At 45.9% G+C, this 17965-nt stretch overlaps 1 protein-coding gene across 12 annotated transcripts in view; it reads right to left on the bottom strand.

The window, feature by feature from the left end:
- LOC140403903 (activating transcription factor 7-interacting protein 1-like) overlaps nucleotides 1–17965 on the bottom strand; it is a 256189-nt gene that overhangs the window by 53479 nt on the left and 184745 nt on the right. For all 12 annotated transcript variants that reach the window (XM_072492132.1, XM_072492126.1, XM_072492134.1 and 9 more), the window contains 2 exons: nucleotides 17541–17629; nucleotides 16010–16696 (listed from right to left, as the gene is read on the bottom strand). In XM_072492132.1, coding sequence (XP_072348233.1) covers nucleotides 16010–16696; nucleotides 17541–17629 — 776 coding nt within the window. The remainder of the gene's footprint in view (nucleotides 1–16009; nucleotides 16697–17540; nucleotides 17630–17965) is intronic.

Here is a 17965-nt window from a genome sequence, read left to right as displayed (position 1 = left end):
CAGTTCTGTACAGGTCTCTACATATGGAGACCAGATGGAATGACACAAATGGGAGTCTCCCAGGGGATAGGAGGCCCCCAGGTGCGTGGCCTCTGGGCAGGGTGGTACCCTGGCCCTGCCAGTGCCACCTGGGCACTGTCAGCCTAGCAGTGCCACCTGGGTGCCAGCCTAGTACTGCAAAGGTGCCCAGATGACAGCACTGCCAGGGTGCCAGGTTGACAACAGTGGTGATCAGAGAGGGATGCTCTGCGCGTGGGGGGCTGACAATGTATCGACCCCTTATAGTGAGTTGGGGCTGGTTCGGGGGCTCAAGCCTGATCTCTCCCTGCACCTAGGAGTTTCGGCAAGCAGGGCTCCTTCGGTGCAGGGAACAGGATGTTCTATATTGGATAAACATATGGATGATAATGGCATAGTGTAGGTTAGATGGCTTTTGTTTCGGTGCAACATCGTGGGCCGGAGGGCCTGTACTGCGCTGTATTGTTCTATGTTCTAGGACAAAGTGAGGCCTCGGCTGCACGTTCGCTGCCGAGGCCCCGTATCTAACAGAGTCACGTGAAATAACGTATTTCGCGGTGCTGCAAGCACCAGGAAACACATGGCTAAACCCGCTCACCAAGGGACATAGTTCTCATTTGGTTAAATCATGCCCGTTAGCATTTTTGGAGGCCATGAGTATTAAAAACAGAACTTGCAGTCAGCTGTTGCATCGCTTGTAGTGTTTTAAAAGTTAAGGATAGGGGTATACTACCACATACTACAGAGTATTATTCTGCTGCTGAAATGCGGTGTGCCTAACTTTAAGTCTACAAGATATAATTGTTTTGTATTCTTAAACTTGATGCTTGGAGTCACCTCTATCCCCTACGATGGAGATCACCAGGATTTACATATTTCAATTCTTATGCCAGGTATTTTCTCTTGTTGACAGTTTTTCTATTCCGAATAGCTGGGTTCCTTTTAGCTGATATTGTGAACAGTTCCTTCAACTCAGGTACTGTCCCCTGCCTTCCAAAGATGCAACATTGTTGTCTCAGAAATCCCTAATCCTCCTCCAATCATACTCCTGCATTGTCCAGCTGAACGGGACTGGATTCACCTAGTTCCTACCTACCCAGTAGGGGCCACAGAATCTCCTGCAATGATTTATCTTCCTGCTATTATCTCTTAAAATGCCCAAGGAACTAATCTTAGACCCTTCCAGTTTCTTACTTACATGATGTCCCTCAGCCACATAATCTGAGAACACAACATCAGATTCCACATGTACACTGACACCACCAGGCTCTAGTTCATCATTGCAATAGACAACTGAACTGCCTCTGTGATTTTTCGGAATGCTTGTCCAGCATCCAACACTAACCCACACCAAGTTCCACTCACCCACCATCCACATATGTTGCCCTGCACTGGCTCCGGACCTGGAAATAATTCTCACCCTTGATTGCAAATTCCTCCAAGACCTTGGCCTTGCACCTTCCTATCTCGGCAACATCCTCCAACCCTATAACCATCCAAGATATCTGCACTCAGATTCCAGTCCCTTGCTAATCTCGGATTTTAATTGCATCACCACTGGCAGCCCAGGAATTTCCTCCTCAAACATCTTTCCCCCTTTCTTCTCCTTGAAGATATCCTTTAAAATCTAACTCTTTCACCGAGTCACTTGTCCTAATAGCTCTTTGTGATTTTGTTCGTAAATGCTTTTATGAATTACCTTAGGATGTTTTTGTATGTTAAACAGTTATGTAAACACAGTGAAATTATTCGACTGCTATGATGGAACCGTATTTAACATGATCTGTACCAAGGTCAGAGTCTAAATAAACAGTCTGAAGACACTCTGACTTTAAATTATTATAAACAGATTTTGCAAACTGGAGGTAAAAACCAACTACCCTGCTATACCAAATATATTATATAGAGCATCTTCCATGGCATTGGTCACAGTCAGTTGGATAACACATGATTTTACCAGATATTTTGGTACGGCCGTGTGTCCTTTAAGGGGCCCAACTGTTAAGAAGGTACAAACTGAGGTCAGAGAACTTTGCAAATTCTAAAGCTCTGTTCAGCGTCAGCTTCATACCTGAAGCACCCAGAATAATTTTGCACCGGCAACAAAGTGGCACTTGGACATGCGAATACACATACATTTAAAAAAAAAGTTACATATTTTTTAAAATTACATACATTTTTAAACATATTTTTAGTCCATTACTATCTTCCTACATTTCCAAACATTAGATCATCTGCCAACTTTTATATTATGCATTGTATAAGGAAGGTCACTATTATCATCAATCCTAACATTGACCCCCAGGGGCATCACTGTGTATTTCCCCACTACTGGAACAATACCTCATTTGAACATATTTACTGTGTTTAATTGATTCATGGGATATGGGTGTGCCCAGCAAGACTAGTATTTACTGCCCATTCCTAATTACCTTCAAGGTGGCGGTGAGCTACCTCCGTGAACCGCTGTAATCCATATGGTATTGATATACTGCAAGGGTCCTTCCTGCTTATTCCCTTCCCACCCCCCCCTCTTTTATTTTGCAGTTATCATTTTTGATCCATGGGTGTTAATGGACATGTATCTTTAAGTCAAGAAGCAGGATGTACCAAGTCAAGAAGCAGGAGACAACATTTTGCTAGTTTGAACAGGAGTTTCAAATTTGTCAGCCCAGAGAGAGAAAGATGTGCTGAGACTCTGTTTTACTGATTGGTTGGCACTAAAGGCTGTACTCTGCCCATTAGCAGTGGGGAGGCGATTGGATCCTGTCCCAGTGGGATGGTTCTCAGACACCTGAAGGTTTCAGTTTGACTCCTAGACACAAAGTCAAGGACATGCTTTCTCGCTCCCTTCAGGAAAGCTGCGAGTGTTGTATCCCTGGGCCTGTAGAGAACCTGAAGGAATTAATCTACAGGAAAACCATTACAGGCTGCACAAGACCAGGACCCACTATCTCTCTCTTACCGTTCAGATAGGCTGTGCGTGCTGTATTTCTAAAACTAAAGGCTTGAATGAAGCTACATCAAAAACTGTGAACTGAAAGCAAGGTTTGAAGAGGAACAGGGTACTGGAAACACTCATCTGAAACAAAGACTCTTTTTCTCCTTTACTTATTTTTTTCTACCCCTTGCGCTTGTCTGTCATGTATGTGTAGGGTTGGGGGGGGGGGCAATTAAAACTTGGGGATTGGGAATTAGATAATAGTTAACCAGTTGTATTTGTTGCAGATTTCATTATAGTTCTTGTTATAATAAATAGTAATTGTGTTTAAACTCATAAACCTGATGACTATAATTATTGGACAGTCAAGGACCAAAGACTTTGGGTATTTTTCAAAGCATTATTGGTTAATTCACTTGACTCTGGGTCAAGTGGGTCTTCAATGGACCATGCACAAGCCCAGGGTGTCGTTTACAATATCCAGTGTTGCTGGGGAGGGAGTTCCAGGATTCTGACACAGGTGATGAAGGAAATGCAACATTTTCCCGATTACTCTCAACCTTCTCTGCTCTAAAGAAAACAATTTCACCTTGTTCAGTTTCTATACATTACTGAGGCCCACTGAAGTATTGAAATTAATTGTGCCACGTGAGAGTACCCTTGAAGAAATGGATGTTTAAGAAATGTACCTTTAAGAAATGGAGCTGCTCATGTTACTGGAGTGATGTCAGAATGTGGGTGGAGCTGAGCTCCACTTCTGCTTTTTAGTTTCAGTTTGAAAAGCTTGGGTGTGTCTGTGAGCTGCACTGCTGTTGATCTCTGCTATCCAAAAACTATCTATGGATCATTTGGTGAATTCAGAAGAAGTATAAATGTTTTCAGTCTTGAATGTAAACCCTGATGTGCTCCTGTTTGGAGGTTTGTTAAGTCTTCTGGATGTTAAAAGAACAGCATACAGACTACTTAGTGTTGTATTCTTTGGGGTGTATTTGAATTAATGGTTGCTAAGATATTCACTGTTTGTTTTAAAAAGGTTAACTTGAGTTCATAGAATAAACTTTGTTTTGTTTTCAAAAATACTCGTCCATTTCTGCTGTACCACACCTGTAGAGTGAACCGTGTTCTCCCCATACCACAATCTATTAAAAGTTGTGGGTCAGGTGAACTCCATGATACACTTTGGGATTCTCTAAACCCTGACCCATAACAATTGGGTGCTCGAGGGGGATAAAAGTCTATCTATTGGATTGGCTTAGTGAACTTAAAGACAGTGAGGGGTGAGCATATTGTGGTTGCTTTTCAGGTGTGGTATTTTAGTTTAAGTGGGGCAGGGGGGGGGGGGGGGGGGAGGTGTTGTGAACAATGGCTCTTTCAGCAGCTCAGAAGTTTTTTGAGGTGGAGACTGTCACACGCAGTACCTTACGGACAGAGACTAAAAGCAGACTGTTAGATTTGGCAAAATCATTGCAGTTAACATTACCTGACAAAATGCGAAAAGATGAGGTAATTATGGCGGTGGTTAAGCATTTAAAGTTGCCTGAGATAGAGTTTGACTCATTGGAAATGGCAAAAATTCAGTTGCAAATTAAACAAATGGAACATGAAAAAGAATTAAAGCAGCTTGAATACAAAAGAGAGAGCGGAAAGAGAAAGAGAGAGAGAGGAAAAAGAAAAGGAGAAGAAAGAATAGCCCTAGCATAACAAAAAGAAAGAGAAAGGGAGATACAGATTCGTGAAAAAGATAAAGAGAGAGTTTGAACTTCAGAAAATGGCCACGAAACATGACAGTCAGTTAAAATTGGCAGATGTAAAGGGAAACGTACAGTTGGATGATAGTGTTGAGGATAGTGAGAAAGAGCGTCAAAGTCGAAGGCTTGGTGGGGATCTATTTAAATATGTCCAAGCATTGCCAAGGTTTGACGAGAAGGAAGTGGAAGCCTTTTTCATTTCATTTGAGAAGGTAGCTAAACAGGACATGTGGGTATTACTGATTCAAACAAAGCTGGTAGGTAGAGCTAGTGAAGTGTTTGCATCATTACTGGAGGAGGTATCTGGGACGTATGAGAAGGTGAAAAAATCCATCTTAGGTGCATATGAACGAGTGCCTGAAGCTTACAGACAAAGGTTTAGAAATTTAAGGAAAGAATTTGGTCAAACATACATGGAGTTTGAAAGGATCAAACAGAGTAATTTTGATAGGTGGATAAGGGCTTTGAAAATAGACCAAACGTATGAAGCTCTCAGAGAAATTATACTTTTGGAGGAGTTTAAAGTATCAATTCCTGATGTAATGAGAACTCATGTGGAAGAGCAGAGGGTTAAAATTGCGAGATTAGCAGCAGAAATGGCAGATGATTATGAATTAGTTCATAAATCAAAGCTTGGTTTCCGACATCAGTTTCAGCCTGTGAGGGATTGAAACTGGCGATATGAGCAATACTCAAGTGGTAAAGATAAAGATGGGAGATAATACGGAGAGTGTACCTCAGATTAGAAAAGAAATCCAGGAGGGTGGAAAAGAAATGAAAAGTTTCAGATGTTTTCACTGTAATAAACTAGGCCATGTAAAATCAGTGTTGGTGGTTGAAGAAAAGCACTGGGAAGGCTGATGTGGTAAAACAGGGTAAGGCAGTAGGGTTTGTTAAAGTGGCAAAGGAAAGCCCAAGTGAAGCGAAGGAAGTGCAAAAGATTGTACAGCCTGATCAAGAGGTGATTGATAAGAAGGTGCCAGATCTCTTTAAAGAATTTACTTGTGTGGGTAAAGTTTACTTGTGTGTATCAGGAGGAGTAGGTAAAGAAGTCACAATTTTGAGAGATACAGGAGATAGTTAATCTTTAATGGTAAGAGATGAGTAATGTAGGTTGGGAAGAATATTGCCAGAAAAGGTGGTAATATGTGGAATTCAGTGTGAGAGGAGTCGCGTTCCATTATATAAGGTAAGGTTGGAAAGTTCAGTGAAGAGTGGTGAAGTGGTAGTAGGAGTAATAGAGAAACTATCTTGTCCAGGAATCCAGTTTATCTTGTGTAATGATATAGCTGGATCGCAAGTGGGAGTAATGCCTACTGTGGGTGATAAGCCAGTGGAAAATCAGACAACTGAAGTGTTGAAGGACAAATATCCTGGGATTTTTCCGGATTGTGTGGTAACAAGGTCGCAAAGTCACAGGTTAAGACAAGAGGAGAAATCAAAGAGTGAAGATGAAGTGGAAGTGCAATTATCAGAATCGATTTTTGATCAGATGGTTGAAAAAGAATAACAGGCAGAGGATGAGGTGGATATTTTTAGTTCAGGAAAATTGGCGGAGTTACAACAAAAAGATCTAGAAATAAAACGGATGTATCAGAAAGCGTATACAGAAGAGGAATCTGAATGTATACCAGAGTGTTATTACCGTAAAAATGATGTCTTGATGAGAAAATGGAGACCTTTACATATGCAGGCGGATGAAAAGTGGGCAAAAATTCATTAAGTAGTACTGCCGGTATGGTATAGAAAGGAGGTGTTGCGAGTTGCATGAGGTACCAGTGGGAGGTCATTTGGGGATAAGGAAAATTCAAGCTAAAATCCAGAAACATTTTTATTGGCCTGGACTACATAAAGTAGCAGTTAAATTTTGTCAATCATGTCACACATGTCAAGTGAAAGGGAACCCTCAAGCAGTGATAAAACCAGCGCCCTAAATACCCATTCCAGCATTTGAGGAACCTTTTACAAGGGTCCTAATTGATTGCGTAGGACCACTTCCTAAAACAAAAAGTGGGAATCAATATCTTTTGACTATAATGGACGTATCTACTAGGTTTCCAGAGGCCATTCCAGTACGTAGTATTACAGCTAAAAAGATTGTGGAGGAGTTACTTCAATTCTTTACTAGATATGGACTATCCACAGAAATATAAATTGGATCAAGGATCAAATTTTACCTCAAGGTTATGGATAGCTTGGAATAAAACAATTTAAATCAACTGCGTACCATCCAGAAACGCAGGGAGCGTTAGAAAGGTGGCATCAGACATTAGGGACTGTTTAGGGGCTGTATAGGGGCTGTATAGGGGCTGTTTAGCACAGGGCTAAATCGCTGGCTTTGAAAGTTGACCAAAGCAGGCCAGCAGCACGGTTCAATTCCCGTAACAGCCTCCCCGAACAGCCGCTGGAATGTGGCGACTAGGGGCTTTTCACAGTAACTTCATTTGAAGCCTACTTGTGACAATAAGCGATTTTCATTTCATTTCACAATGTTGAGGGCTTATTGTCAAGATTATCCAGAGAATTGGGATAAAGGAATTCCATTCGTACTGTTTGCAATTAGGGATGCTCCTAATGAGTCAACCAAATTTAGTCCTTTTGAACTAATTTTTGGTCATGAGGCAAGATTGATTTAAGGAAAAATTGGTGGGTGAGAAATCGGAAATTACATTATTGGATTACATGTCAAATTTTAGGGAACGATTAAATAGAGCAGGTGAATTGGCTAGACAACATTTGAAAGTTGCACAAAATGCGATGAAACGGGTCGCGGACATGAAATCCAAAGTTCGTAGTTTTGCCAGTGGAGATAAAGTGTTCTTTTTATTTTATAAATGTTTTATTAAAGGTTTTCCAACCAATGTTTTTACATAACAAAAATAGAAGTACAAATAATAATAAAAATAAACAAGAATTATTAAACAAGGTGGGTGTTGTCTTCCTATAAAACTTATGTTATATCAACAGTCCCCCCCCCAAAGGATGCTGCTGCTGCCGACAATTACTGCGCCCCTAGAAAGTCAAGGAAAGGTTGCCACCGCCGGGAGAACCCCATCAAGGACCCTCTCAAGGCGAGCTTTATTTGCTCCAGGCTGAGGAACCCCGCCATATCGCTAACCGAGGTCTCCACACTCAGGGGTTTCGTGTCCCTCCACATTAACAAGATCCGTCTCCGGGCTACCAGGGAGGCAAAGGCCAGTACCTCGACCTCTTTCGCTTCCTGCACTCCCAGATCCTCCACCACCCCAAATATCGCTACTGTTGGACTCGCCTTCACCCGAGTATCCAAAATCCTAGACATCACCCTCGCAAACCCCTGCCAGAATTCTTTAAGCGCTGGGCATGCCCAAAACATATGGGCATGGTTCGCCGGACTCCCTGCACATCTCGGGCACCTGTCCTCCACCCCCAAAAACTTACTAATTCTTGCCGCCGTTATATGCGCCCGATGCACCACCTTAAACTGAATTAAGCTGAGCCTGGCACATGATGAGGAGGAGTTCACCCTGTCCAGGGCGTCGGCCCACAGGCCCTCACCCAGCTCCTCCTCCCACTTGCCCTTCAACTCCTCCACTGAGGCTTCCTCCACCTCCTGCAGCTCCTGATATATATCCGACACCTTCCCCTCCCCTACCCAGATGCCAGACACCACCCTGTCCTGGATCCTATGCGGGGGCAGCAGCGGAAACGTCCTCACCTGTTTTCTAAGAAAGTTCCGAACCTGGAGGTACCTAAACGCATTCCCCCGCGGGGGCAGGCCAAACTTCTCCTCCAGCGCCTGCATGCTAGGTAAAGGCCAGTCTATAAACAGGTCCGCCATCCTCCTAATACCTGCCCTATAACAGCCTTGGAACCCCCCCATCCATCCTACCTGGACCAAATCTATGGTCATTCTGTATCGGGGTCCTCCTGCCTGTGTCTCCTCCACTGCCCCCAAATCCTCAGTGCCGCCGCCACCACCGGACTTGGTGTATCGCGCCGGTGAGAACGGCAGCGGAGCAGTGACTAGTGCCCCTAGGCTGGTGCCTTTGCATGACGCCGCCTCCACCTCCATCATCCATTTCCTAATCATGTCCACATTGGCCACCCAATAATAGCTGCAGAAGTTTGGCAGAGCCAGTCCTCCCCCTCTCTCTCTCCCCCCCTCTCCAAGTATGCCCTTTTAACTTGCGGGATTTTATTCGCCCACACAAACCCCATAACAATCCTATTCACCCGCTTAAAAAAGGACTTGGGGACGAAAATGGGGAGGCACTGAAAGACGAAGAGGAAACTGGGGAGAACCGTCATCTTCACAGTCTGCACCCGCCCCGCCAGGGAAAGCGGGAGCATATCCCACCTTTTAAACTCTCCCTCCATTTGCTCCACGAGCCGGGTTATGTTGACCCTGTCAGGGCATCTCAGTTTCTGGCCAATTGTATCCCCAAGTACCGAAAGCTCCTCTCCACTATCTTGAGCGGGAGCTCCCTCAGTCTCTCCTCCTGGCCCTTAGCGTGGACCACGAACAGCTCACTCTTCCCCACGTTCAAATTATACCCCGAGTAGCTCCCAAAGTCCCTCAGGATCTGCATGACCTCCCCATCCCCTTCTGGCGGTTCCAAAATGTACAACAGGTCATCCGCCTAGAGGGAGACCCGGTGTTCCTCCCCCCGCGCACCAACCCCCTCCAATCCCTTGAAGTCCTGAGCGCCATGGCCAACGGCTCAATTGCCAGGGCAAACAGCAGCAGGGACAGGGGACACCCCTTGTCCCCCGTTGCAGCCTGAAATACTCCGACCGTAGCCGGTTCATGAACACACTCGCTACAGGGGCCTGATACAGCAGCTTGACCCACCCTAATAATCCCTCCCCGAATCCAAACCTGCCTAACGCCTCCCACAAATACTCCCACTCTACCCTGTCAAAGGCCTTCTCTGCGTCCATCGCAGCCACCACTTCCGCATCCCCCCCCCTCCGAGGGCATCATGATAATATTCAGGAGCCTCCTCACATTAGTGTTCAGCTGCCTGCCCTTAACGAAACCAGTCTGGTCCTCCCCAATCACTCCCGGGACACAGTCCTCTATTCTGGTGGCCAGAATTTTGTGCCAACAGTTTGGCGTCTGCATTCAGGAGCGATATCGGCCTGTAGGACCCACACTGAAGCGGGTCCTTCTTCAAGATAAGCAAAATCAATGCCTGCGACATCGTCAGGGGGAGGGTCCCTGTCTCCTTTGCCTCATTGAAGGTTCTTAGCAGGAGCGGGCTCAGTAGCTCAAAGAACTTCTTATAAAATTCTACAGGGAAGCCGTCCGGACCCGGGGCCTTGCCCGACTGCGTGCTTGCCAGCCCTCTGACTACCTCCTCCAACTCAATTGGGGCCCCCAATCCCTCCACCCGCTCCACTTCCACCCTCGGGAACCTCAACCGGTCCATAAGCTGCCTCATCCCTTCCCCCTCCCCAGGGGGTTCCGACTCGTATAACTTCCCTTATAACTCCCTGAAGACTTCATTGACCCTCTCTGGGCTCAGCACCATGTTGCCCTCCTTATCCCGCACTCCCCCAATCTCTCTAGCTGTCTCCCTCTTGTGCAGTTGGTGCGCCAGCATCCTACTCGCCTTCTCCCCATACTCGTAGACTGCCCCTTTCACTTTCCTTAACTGCGCCTCCGCCTTCCCCGTGGTCAGCAAATCGAACTCCGCCTGAGGTTTCCGGTGTTCGTTCAGCAGCCCCCCCTCTGGGGCCTCCGTGTATCTCCTGTCTACCCGGAGTATCTCTCCCACCAGCCTCTCCCTCTCCGCCCTCTCCTTCTTCTCTCTGTGGGACCTGATGGAGATTAACTCTCCCCTAATGACCGCCTTCAAAGCCTCCCACACCACTGTCACTGTTACCTCCCCCGTGTCATTCGCTCCCACATAGTTCTCAATGCTCCTCCATATCCGCCCACACACCTCCTCATCCACCAGCAGCCCCACATCCAGTCTCCAGAGAGGACGCTGACCCCACTCCGCCCCCAGCCGCAGGTCCACCCAGTGCGGGGCATGGTCCGAGACCGCAATGGCTGAGTATTCAACCCCCTCCACCCTCGGGATCAGCGCCCTACTCAACACAAAGAAGTCTATCCGCGAATAGACTTTGTGGACGTGGGAGAAAAAGGAGAACTCCTTCGCCATTGGCCGCGCATACCTCCACGGGTCCACAACCCCCATCTGGCCCATGAACTCCCACAGGGCCCTGGCCGCCGCCGGCCTCTTTCCCGACCTGGACTTGGAACGCTCCAAAATCGGGTCCAAGACTGTATTAAAGTCCCCTCCCATAATCAGGTAATTTGACTCCAAGTCCGGGATTCTACCCAACGCCCGTCTCATGAAGTCCGCATCGTCCCAGTTTGGGGCATACACATTCACTAGCACCACCCGGGCCCCCTGCAGCTTACCACTCACCATTATGTACCTGGCCCCCTTGTCCGCCACGATACTCCCCGCCTCAAATGCCACTCGTTTACTAACCAAAATTGCCACCCCTCTGGTCTTTGAGTCTAACCCTGAGTGAAACACCTGTCCCACATATCCTTTCCTTCGCCTCGTCTGGTCCACGAGCTTTAAGTGCGTCTCTTGCAACATGGCCACGTCCGCCTTCAACCCCTTTAAGTACGAGAACACGCGGGACCTCTTGACCGGCCCATTCAGACCCTCACGTTCCACGTGATCAGCCTGGTCCGGGGGGGGGGTTGGCCACCCCCCCCCAATCCGGCCGACTAACCATCTCCCTTTTTCAGCCAGCCACGTGCCCCCACCTCCCAATTCCAGCCCTCCCCTCGGCGGTCCCCCAGCCCGACTCTCCATCCATTCCCCTCACCTGGCTCCCCTTCAGTCAGCACAGCAGCAGCAGCCCCCCCTCTGCCAAGCATCCTCTTAGCTCTGATTTCCCCCCCACTATACCTCCGTGAGTCAGCTCATCCATGCTGACCCCGACCACTCCTGCCCCGATATGCTGCCCCTAAACATGTTGCCTCCTTCGGGCCACCCAACCTCCCCTCCCCCACAGGGTAGAGGGGCAAGCGCCAACCGGGACCTTCCCGTGCGCTGGACAACCTGTCCCGGGCGTTTCCCGCCCCCTAAAACCAAACCCCTGAAAAACAAAACAAACAACAAAACCACCGACCAAACTGGAGCAGACAAGCAAATAATCTTATGCTTTACCCGCCATCTTACCCCTGGTCCACCCCACCTGCACATTTCACCCCCATACAACTGTCCCTTAGTTCAGGTCCTGCATCTCATGCCTGATGAACGACCACGCCTCAGCTGGCGTATCAAAGTAATGGTGCCTGTCCTGGTATGTTACCCAGAGTCTCGCCGGATGAAGGAGCCCAAACTGCACCCCTTTACTGTGGATGACCGACTTAGCCCGGTTGAACCCCGCACGCCTCCTCAGCTCCCAAGTCCTGGTAGATGCGGATCTCGCCGTTCTCCCACTTACTGCTCCGCTCTTTCTTCGCCCACCGCAGGACTCGCTCCCGGTCTGTCACACGATGAAACCGTATCACCATCGCCCTCGGTGGCTCATTCACCCTCGGCTTTCTGGCGAGGACTCTGTGCACCCCATCCAGCTCCAAGGGCCGCGTGAAGGCCCCCGCGCCCATCAGCGTCCCCAACATCGTGGTCACATACGTGTTCGCGACCGCCCCCTCCGCTCCTTCGGCAAGGCCCAGGATCCGCAGGTTAAGGCTCCGAGACCTGTACTCAAGGTCATCCAGCCTCTCTTGCCATCTCTTATGTAGCGCCTCGTGCGCCTCCACCTTCACCGATAGGCCCAGGATCTCGTCCTCATTCTCCGCCACCTTCCTCCTCACCTCCTTCATCTCCTTCTCCTGCGCCTTATGGGCCACCACAATCTTCTCCATGGAGGCCAACACCTCCGTTTTAAGCTCCACAAAGCAACTTTTTAAGAATTCTTGTTGTTCTTTGGCCCACTGCTCCCGATCTTCTCCGGCCACCATTTTGTTTCCCCGGACCTTCTCTACCTTCTTCTCCGCGTTTGCACGTCTGCCGGTCTCACTCCTCGTTCTCTCCATGCAGCCCCGGGGGGAACCTCTCCCGCACCTGTTCCTACACCGTTCTCAGCCTCCAAATGCCGCCGCCGTCCCGTTCAGCAGCCCGAAATACCGACCTCGGCGGGAGCAGCCGTGAACGCGCGACCTCATGGCCGCCGCCGGAAGTCGGAGATAAAGTGTTAGTGTTGTTACCAGTGGTAGGTGAACCTTTAAAAGCTAGACCGTATCAGATTGAAAGGAAATTAAGTGAGGTAAATTATGTGGTAAAAACACCAGATAGAAGGAAGAATCACCGAGTGTGTCATGTGAATATGCTTAAAAGGTACTTTGAAAGGGAAAGAGAGAAAAAGGAGGAGGTTTTAATGATTCCAACTCAAAGTGACAAACCAAATCCAGATGACTCTGAATTTGACATACCTCAAATTAAATTGGAAAATGAGGATTAAAAATTGGGATAAATTGGTGAGTTACCTTCCAGAGGGAAAACAAACTGACCTGAAAGAGTTATTGATATCACATGGGCAAGTTTGTGGAGATAAATTGAGAAGTACTAAAATGGCTATACATGATGTAGATGTGGGAAATGCTGTTCCAATCAAACAACATCCATATAGACTTAACCCTTTAAAATTGGCACAGGTTAACAAAGAGATTTAGAGTATGCTTAAAAATGGCATAATTGAAGTGGGTTGCAGCAAATGGAGCTCACCCATAGTGATGGTGCCTAAACCAGACGGTACCCAACGGTTGTGTGTGGACTATTGAAATGTTAATGCAGTTACAAGAACGGACTCTTATCCCATCCCACATTTGGAGGATTGCATTGAGAAAGTGGGGCAATCAGTTTTTATTTCCAAACTGGATTTACTTAAAGGTTACTGGCAGGTACCTTTATCCGAAAGGGCGAAGGAGATTTCAGCTTTTGTGACTCCAGATGGTATATACCAATTCAAAGTCATGCCATTTGGCCTGAAAAACGCCCCAGCCACATTTCAACGGTTAACTAACAAAGTCGTTTCAGGATTACCCAATTGTGCGGTACACATCGACGATCTGGTAATTTTCAGCCAGACATGGACAGAACATTTAAAACATCTGATGGAGTTATTCGATCGACTTCAGGAGGCGGTTTTGGTGTTAAACCTAGCCAAAAGTGAATTTGGAAAAGCCCAAGTCACTTTCCTGGAGGAGTTTTCGATACCCTCGAGACGAAGGGAAATAATGCGATTTCTTGGCACGAGTGGATTTGATCGAACATTTGTGCAAAAGTTTTGTAGCGTGATTGCTCCACTGATGGACTTGCTTAAGAAACATCGAAAATTTCAATGGTCAGCGGACATTCAACCGGCATTTGACTGCCTGAAAATTGTGATAACCACTGCTCCTGTGTTGGAGAATTGCAAGGGACTCTGTGATCAGATTGAACCAAGTTATCTGACTTTAAAGAGAAATACTGAGGCGTAGAGCAATGGACAGATCGTGCAGAGACCTTCTTGTTCAAATAGACTGTTAATTGAGAAGGATTTCAGTTGGAGGAAGAACAAAAATGGACTTTATTATTATAATACTTGTTTGCGTGTTGTTTTTTTAAACGAACAAGTATATTTACTGTGTGCATTTCTTAAAGGATAGTGCAAAGGTGAAAAATGAAACCATCTTGAAGTTGATGGGTCTTTTTTTCTGGGGGGGGGGGGTCACGTGAGAATACCCTTTAAGAAATGGATGTTTAAGAAATGTACCTTTAAGAAATGGAGCTGCTCATGTTACTGGAATGATGTCAGAGTGTGGGTGGAGCTGAGCTCCACTTCTGCTTTTTAGTTTCAGTTTGAAAAGCTTGGGTGTGTCTGTGAGCTGCACTGCTGTTGATCTCTGCCATCCAAAAACTATCTGTAGATCATTTGGTTAATTCAGAAGTATAAATGTTTTCAGTCTTGAATGTAAACCCTGATGTGCTCCTGTTTGCAGGTTTGTTAAGTCTTTTGGATGTTAAAAGAACAGCACAAAGACTACATAGTGTTGTATTCTTTAGGGGGTGTATTTGAATTAATGGTTGCTAAGATATTCACGGTTTGTTTTAAAAAGGTTAACTTGAGTTCATAGAATAAACATTGTTTTGTTTTCAAAAATACTCGTCCATTTCTGCTGTACCATACCCGTAGAGTGAGCCGTGTTCTCCCCATACCACAATCTATTAAAAGTGGTGGGTCAGGTGAACTCCATGATACACTTTGGGATTCTCTAAACCCTGACCCATAACAATTGAGATGGGTTTTTTTCTGCTGCTGAGGTAGAATGCATTTCATGAATCTGGGTAACGGATTACCTGGTACTTATACTAGCCCACATTGGGATTATCCCAACTTCCTGCGCATTCCTTATATCCGTTAAATATTTTCCTCAAGCCCCATTCAATTCCCTGATCATCCTGATTGACAGGGCCTCCATTAACCATTATAGTAAAACATTCCATATTCTAATCACCCATTCCACTTATACAGCACATGCCAATGAATCTGGAAGATACATGGGTAAACACCTCCTCCTGAGACCTGTACCAGACCAAACAGCAAATCTTGTGAGGGGGACGTTTTTCTGCTCAGTTTCTGCCCACAAAAGGTGTGACAATAGACATTTATTTTTATATTAAAAAAAGGACAGCAACTCTTTAAGTTCCCTTTTCTGCAAAAGGAACTCACTAGGAAGCAAGTGTAGGAGTCTTACAGTCACAATCTTTTAAAGTACACAAGACATCACTTGTTTGAACCATGTAAGGATTTCTGTTACATTGTCCTAAAATACTCTTAAAAGATAAATAGATTATTTTTCATTGAGCTGATGTGTTAGCCATATTCCCTTACCCCAAACTTGTATCATTAATTTTATAAAATGCAATAGAACTATGTGGTGCGACAGACAACATTCAGATTTGCGAGAAAAGGAATCTTATTTCACACCTTTTCAAAACACAGATGTTGGTTTATTGCAGCCCCATTAATATCGCAGCTGTACTTTAGTATAGAGGGGTGTTGATTTTTATTTTGAAGTGACATTGTGGCCCTCAATATTTCAATAAACCTCTGGGTAAATTGCCTTTTAAAGTTCAATTCTATCCCTCAACCAACATTTACAAGTTTACTGATGGTGAAAGGTAGCCAGCACAAGGCTAACAATCAACCTAAATTATGTAATTATTTCACTACATGCACAAACATGTTGAACAGCAGTTCAGTTTCAATACACACGGTTACATTCTGATTGTCCACTCACCTGCTCTGGAAACTCCTGCATTGGTGCTGTCTGAACTGACTGTTAATGGCTGACTTGACGGTGCAGAAACTTGTATCTGGCTGCAAGTTTGTGAAGGCCTTGGTTGTACTGGTGCTCTAGCATTAGAAGGGTTAAAATGTCCTGGGGAAATCAAAGATGGCTGTACTGTCCGGGAAATCGGAGGTGAAAGAATAGGCGGAGTACTGGTCACAGAAGCCACAGTAGCAGTCTGACCTGAAGCAACACTACTTATCTGCATTGGCCCCATACTTCCAGGGGACTTCCTTTGGACTCCTGGGCTTGGCAAAGAAGGACTAGCACCATTTGCTTTTGCTACATTTGTCGATATCTGCGATGCAAGTGGCTTGGAGAGGTTGCTAAGTGTGGGTTGAGATTGAACAGGTAAAAACTCAATTCCAGGTTGCTGATTCGTCAGCAAAGTATTTGCTGAGGGCTGCAGAAGCTGAGGTTGGGAAGACATTGCCACTGGAACTGTAAGCAATACTGGCACTGACTGAAGAGATACTGGCATAGGCTGGTTACTGCCAGAGGTCGACAGCGACTGACTGTTTCCTACTACTGCTGCAGTTGCTGGGAGCACAGGAGTGACCACAGCACCAGACGTCCCTGTATTCTGAGGCTTTGTCTGTCCGCCAACTACCTGAGGAGGTGTAAAGTTTGTAATACCTGCAATAGCAAAATATCTTCCAATTAGAATCTGTAAATAGAAATTTCCATTTCCCCCCACCCCCAGTCCCCAACCTTCTCCTTTGGGACCCCAATCATGATCACGTAATGTGAGTCAGTCAAAAGGGTTAGAGGAGTCCGGTAAGCAGACGCCACTCCGACTACCTTCAATATGACTCACGTTAAGGTAGTATAATACAACAGGGTCAATTGGCCCTTGTAGTACAACATGCTGCATGAAAGGGCATATCATATGTAGACTCACTGGGCATTGGTAGGTGCTGATATTTTCCTAGCACACACACATAGCAACAGAGTGCCTTCCTACAGCAATATGGAATGCATAGGTCATTAATGGGAACTAGAATAAATTCCAGTATGCAAGTTTACACAATCCTCAGTTAAGCAAACGAATGGCAGTTTAATGCTTGAAAGTAAAATTCTGTCTTTCCATTCTCTCCACCTCTCCCCATCTCAGGGTGGTATATCTGCCAGCACTCGGTCCGCTGACCCGAATAGAAATAAATTAAAACCTAGTTGAACGAGTTGGATGGCAAACAGCGCTGGGAATCAAGCAACTGGTTCAAAGGGGAAGGTGAAAGGTTTGAAAGTCCTTGAGAAATAGACAATTTCAATGCCCCCCCACCCCCCCCCCCCCATAATTAACCAGTACAGAATTGAATGCCCATAAAATGGATATTTCAAAAGTCACACGGTATGTGGGGGCTGAAGTTACAGGCACCTTCTGGTTTTCATTAGGTGGGGAACTGATGTCTCAGTATAGTTACAAAGTACTACTGAACTTCATTAAACATTCCAATACTTTTTTTGTTGGTGCAAGTACCTGTATTACTGGAGTTTGCAGAGTGCTGGGCTGATGCTACACTGTCTGCCATATTTCTTCTTAAGTCCAGCATCTGCCTTACTGTTCCACTGAAAAAACAAAATGGAAACAGAAATCGTACACAAGAATCTACCACTGTCAGGCACCTATCTATAATTTCCCAAACTTGTTATATTCTCGTCTTTCCTGGATCGATTTTCTCATATCAACTTTATCCCATACTAGTGTGGACAGCTACAAAGATAGCAAAACAGGGTCCTGCATTCATAAATTCAAATGGAAACCATTATAAAGTACAGAAGATTTATTGGGCGAACGAGTTTAAAATCAATTAGCCAATCATGATAGATTATTTCCGCTGTTCGTCAATCAGCAACAAAGAGGAACACTTTTGAGGATTGATGTTAGAAGCAGAACAAGGGAGT

Source organism: Scyliorhinus torazame, chromosome 29 (assembly GCF_047496885.1).
Source record: "Scyliorhinus torazame isolate Kashiwa2021f chromosome 29, sScyTor2.1, whole genome shotgun sequence".
NCBI classification, from domain to species: Eukaryota; Metazoa; Chordata; class Chondrichthyes; order Carcharhiniformes; family Scyliorhinidae; genus Scyliorhinus; species Scyliorhinus torazame.
This window is presented reverse-complemented; position numbering and strand designations above follow the sequence as displayed.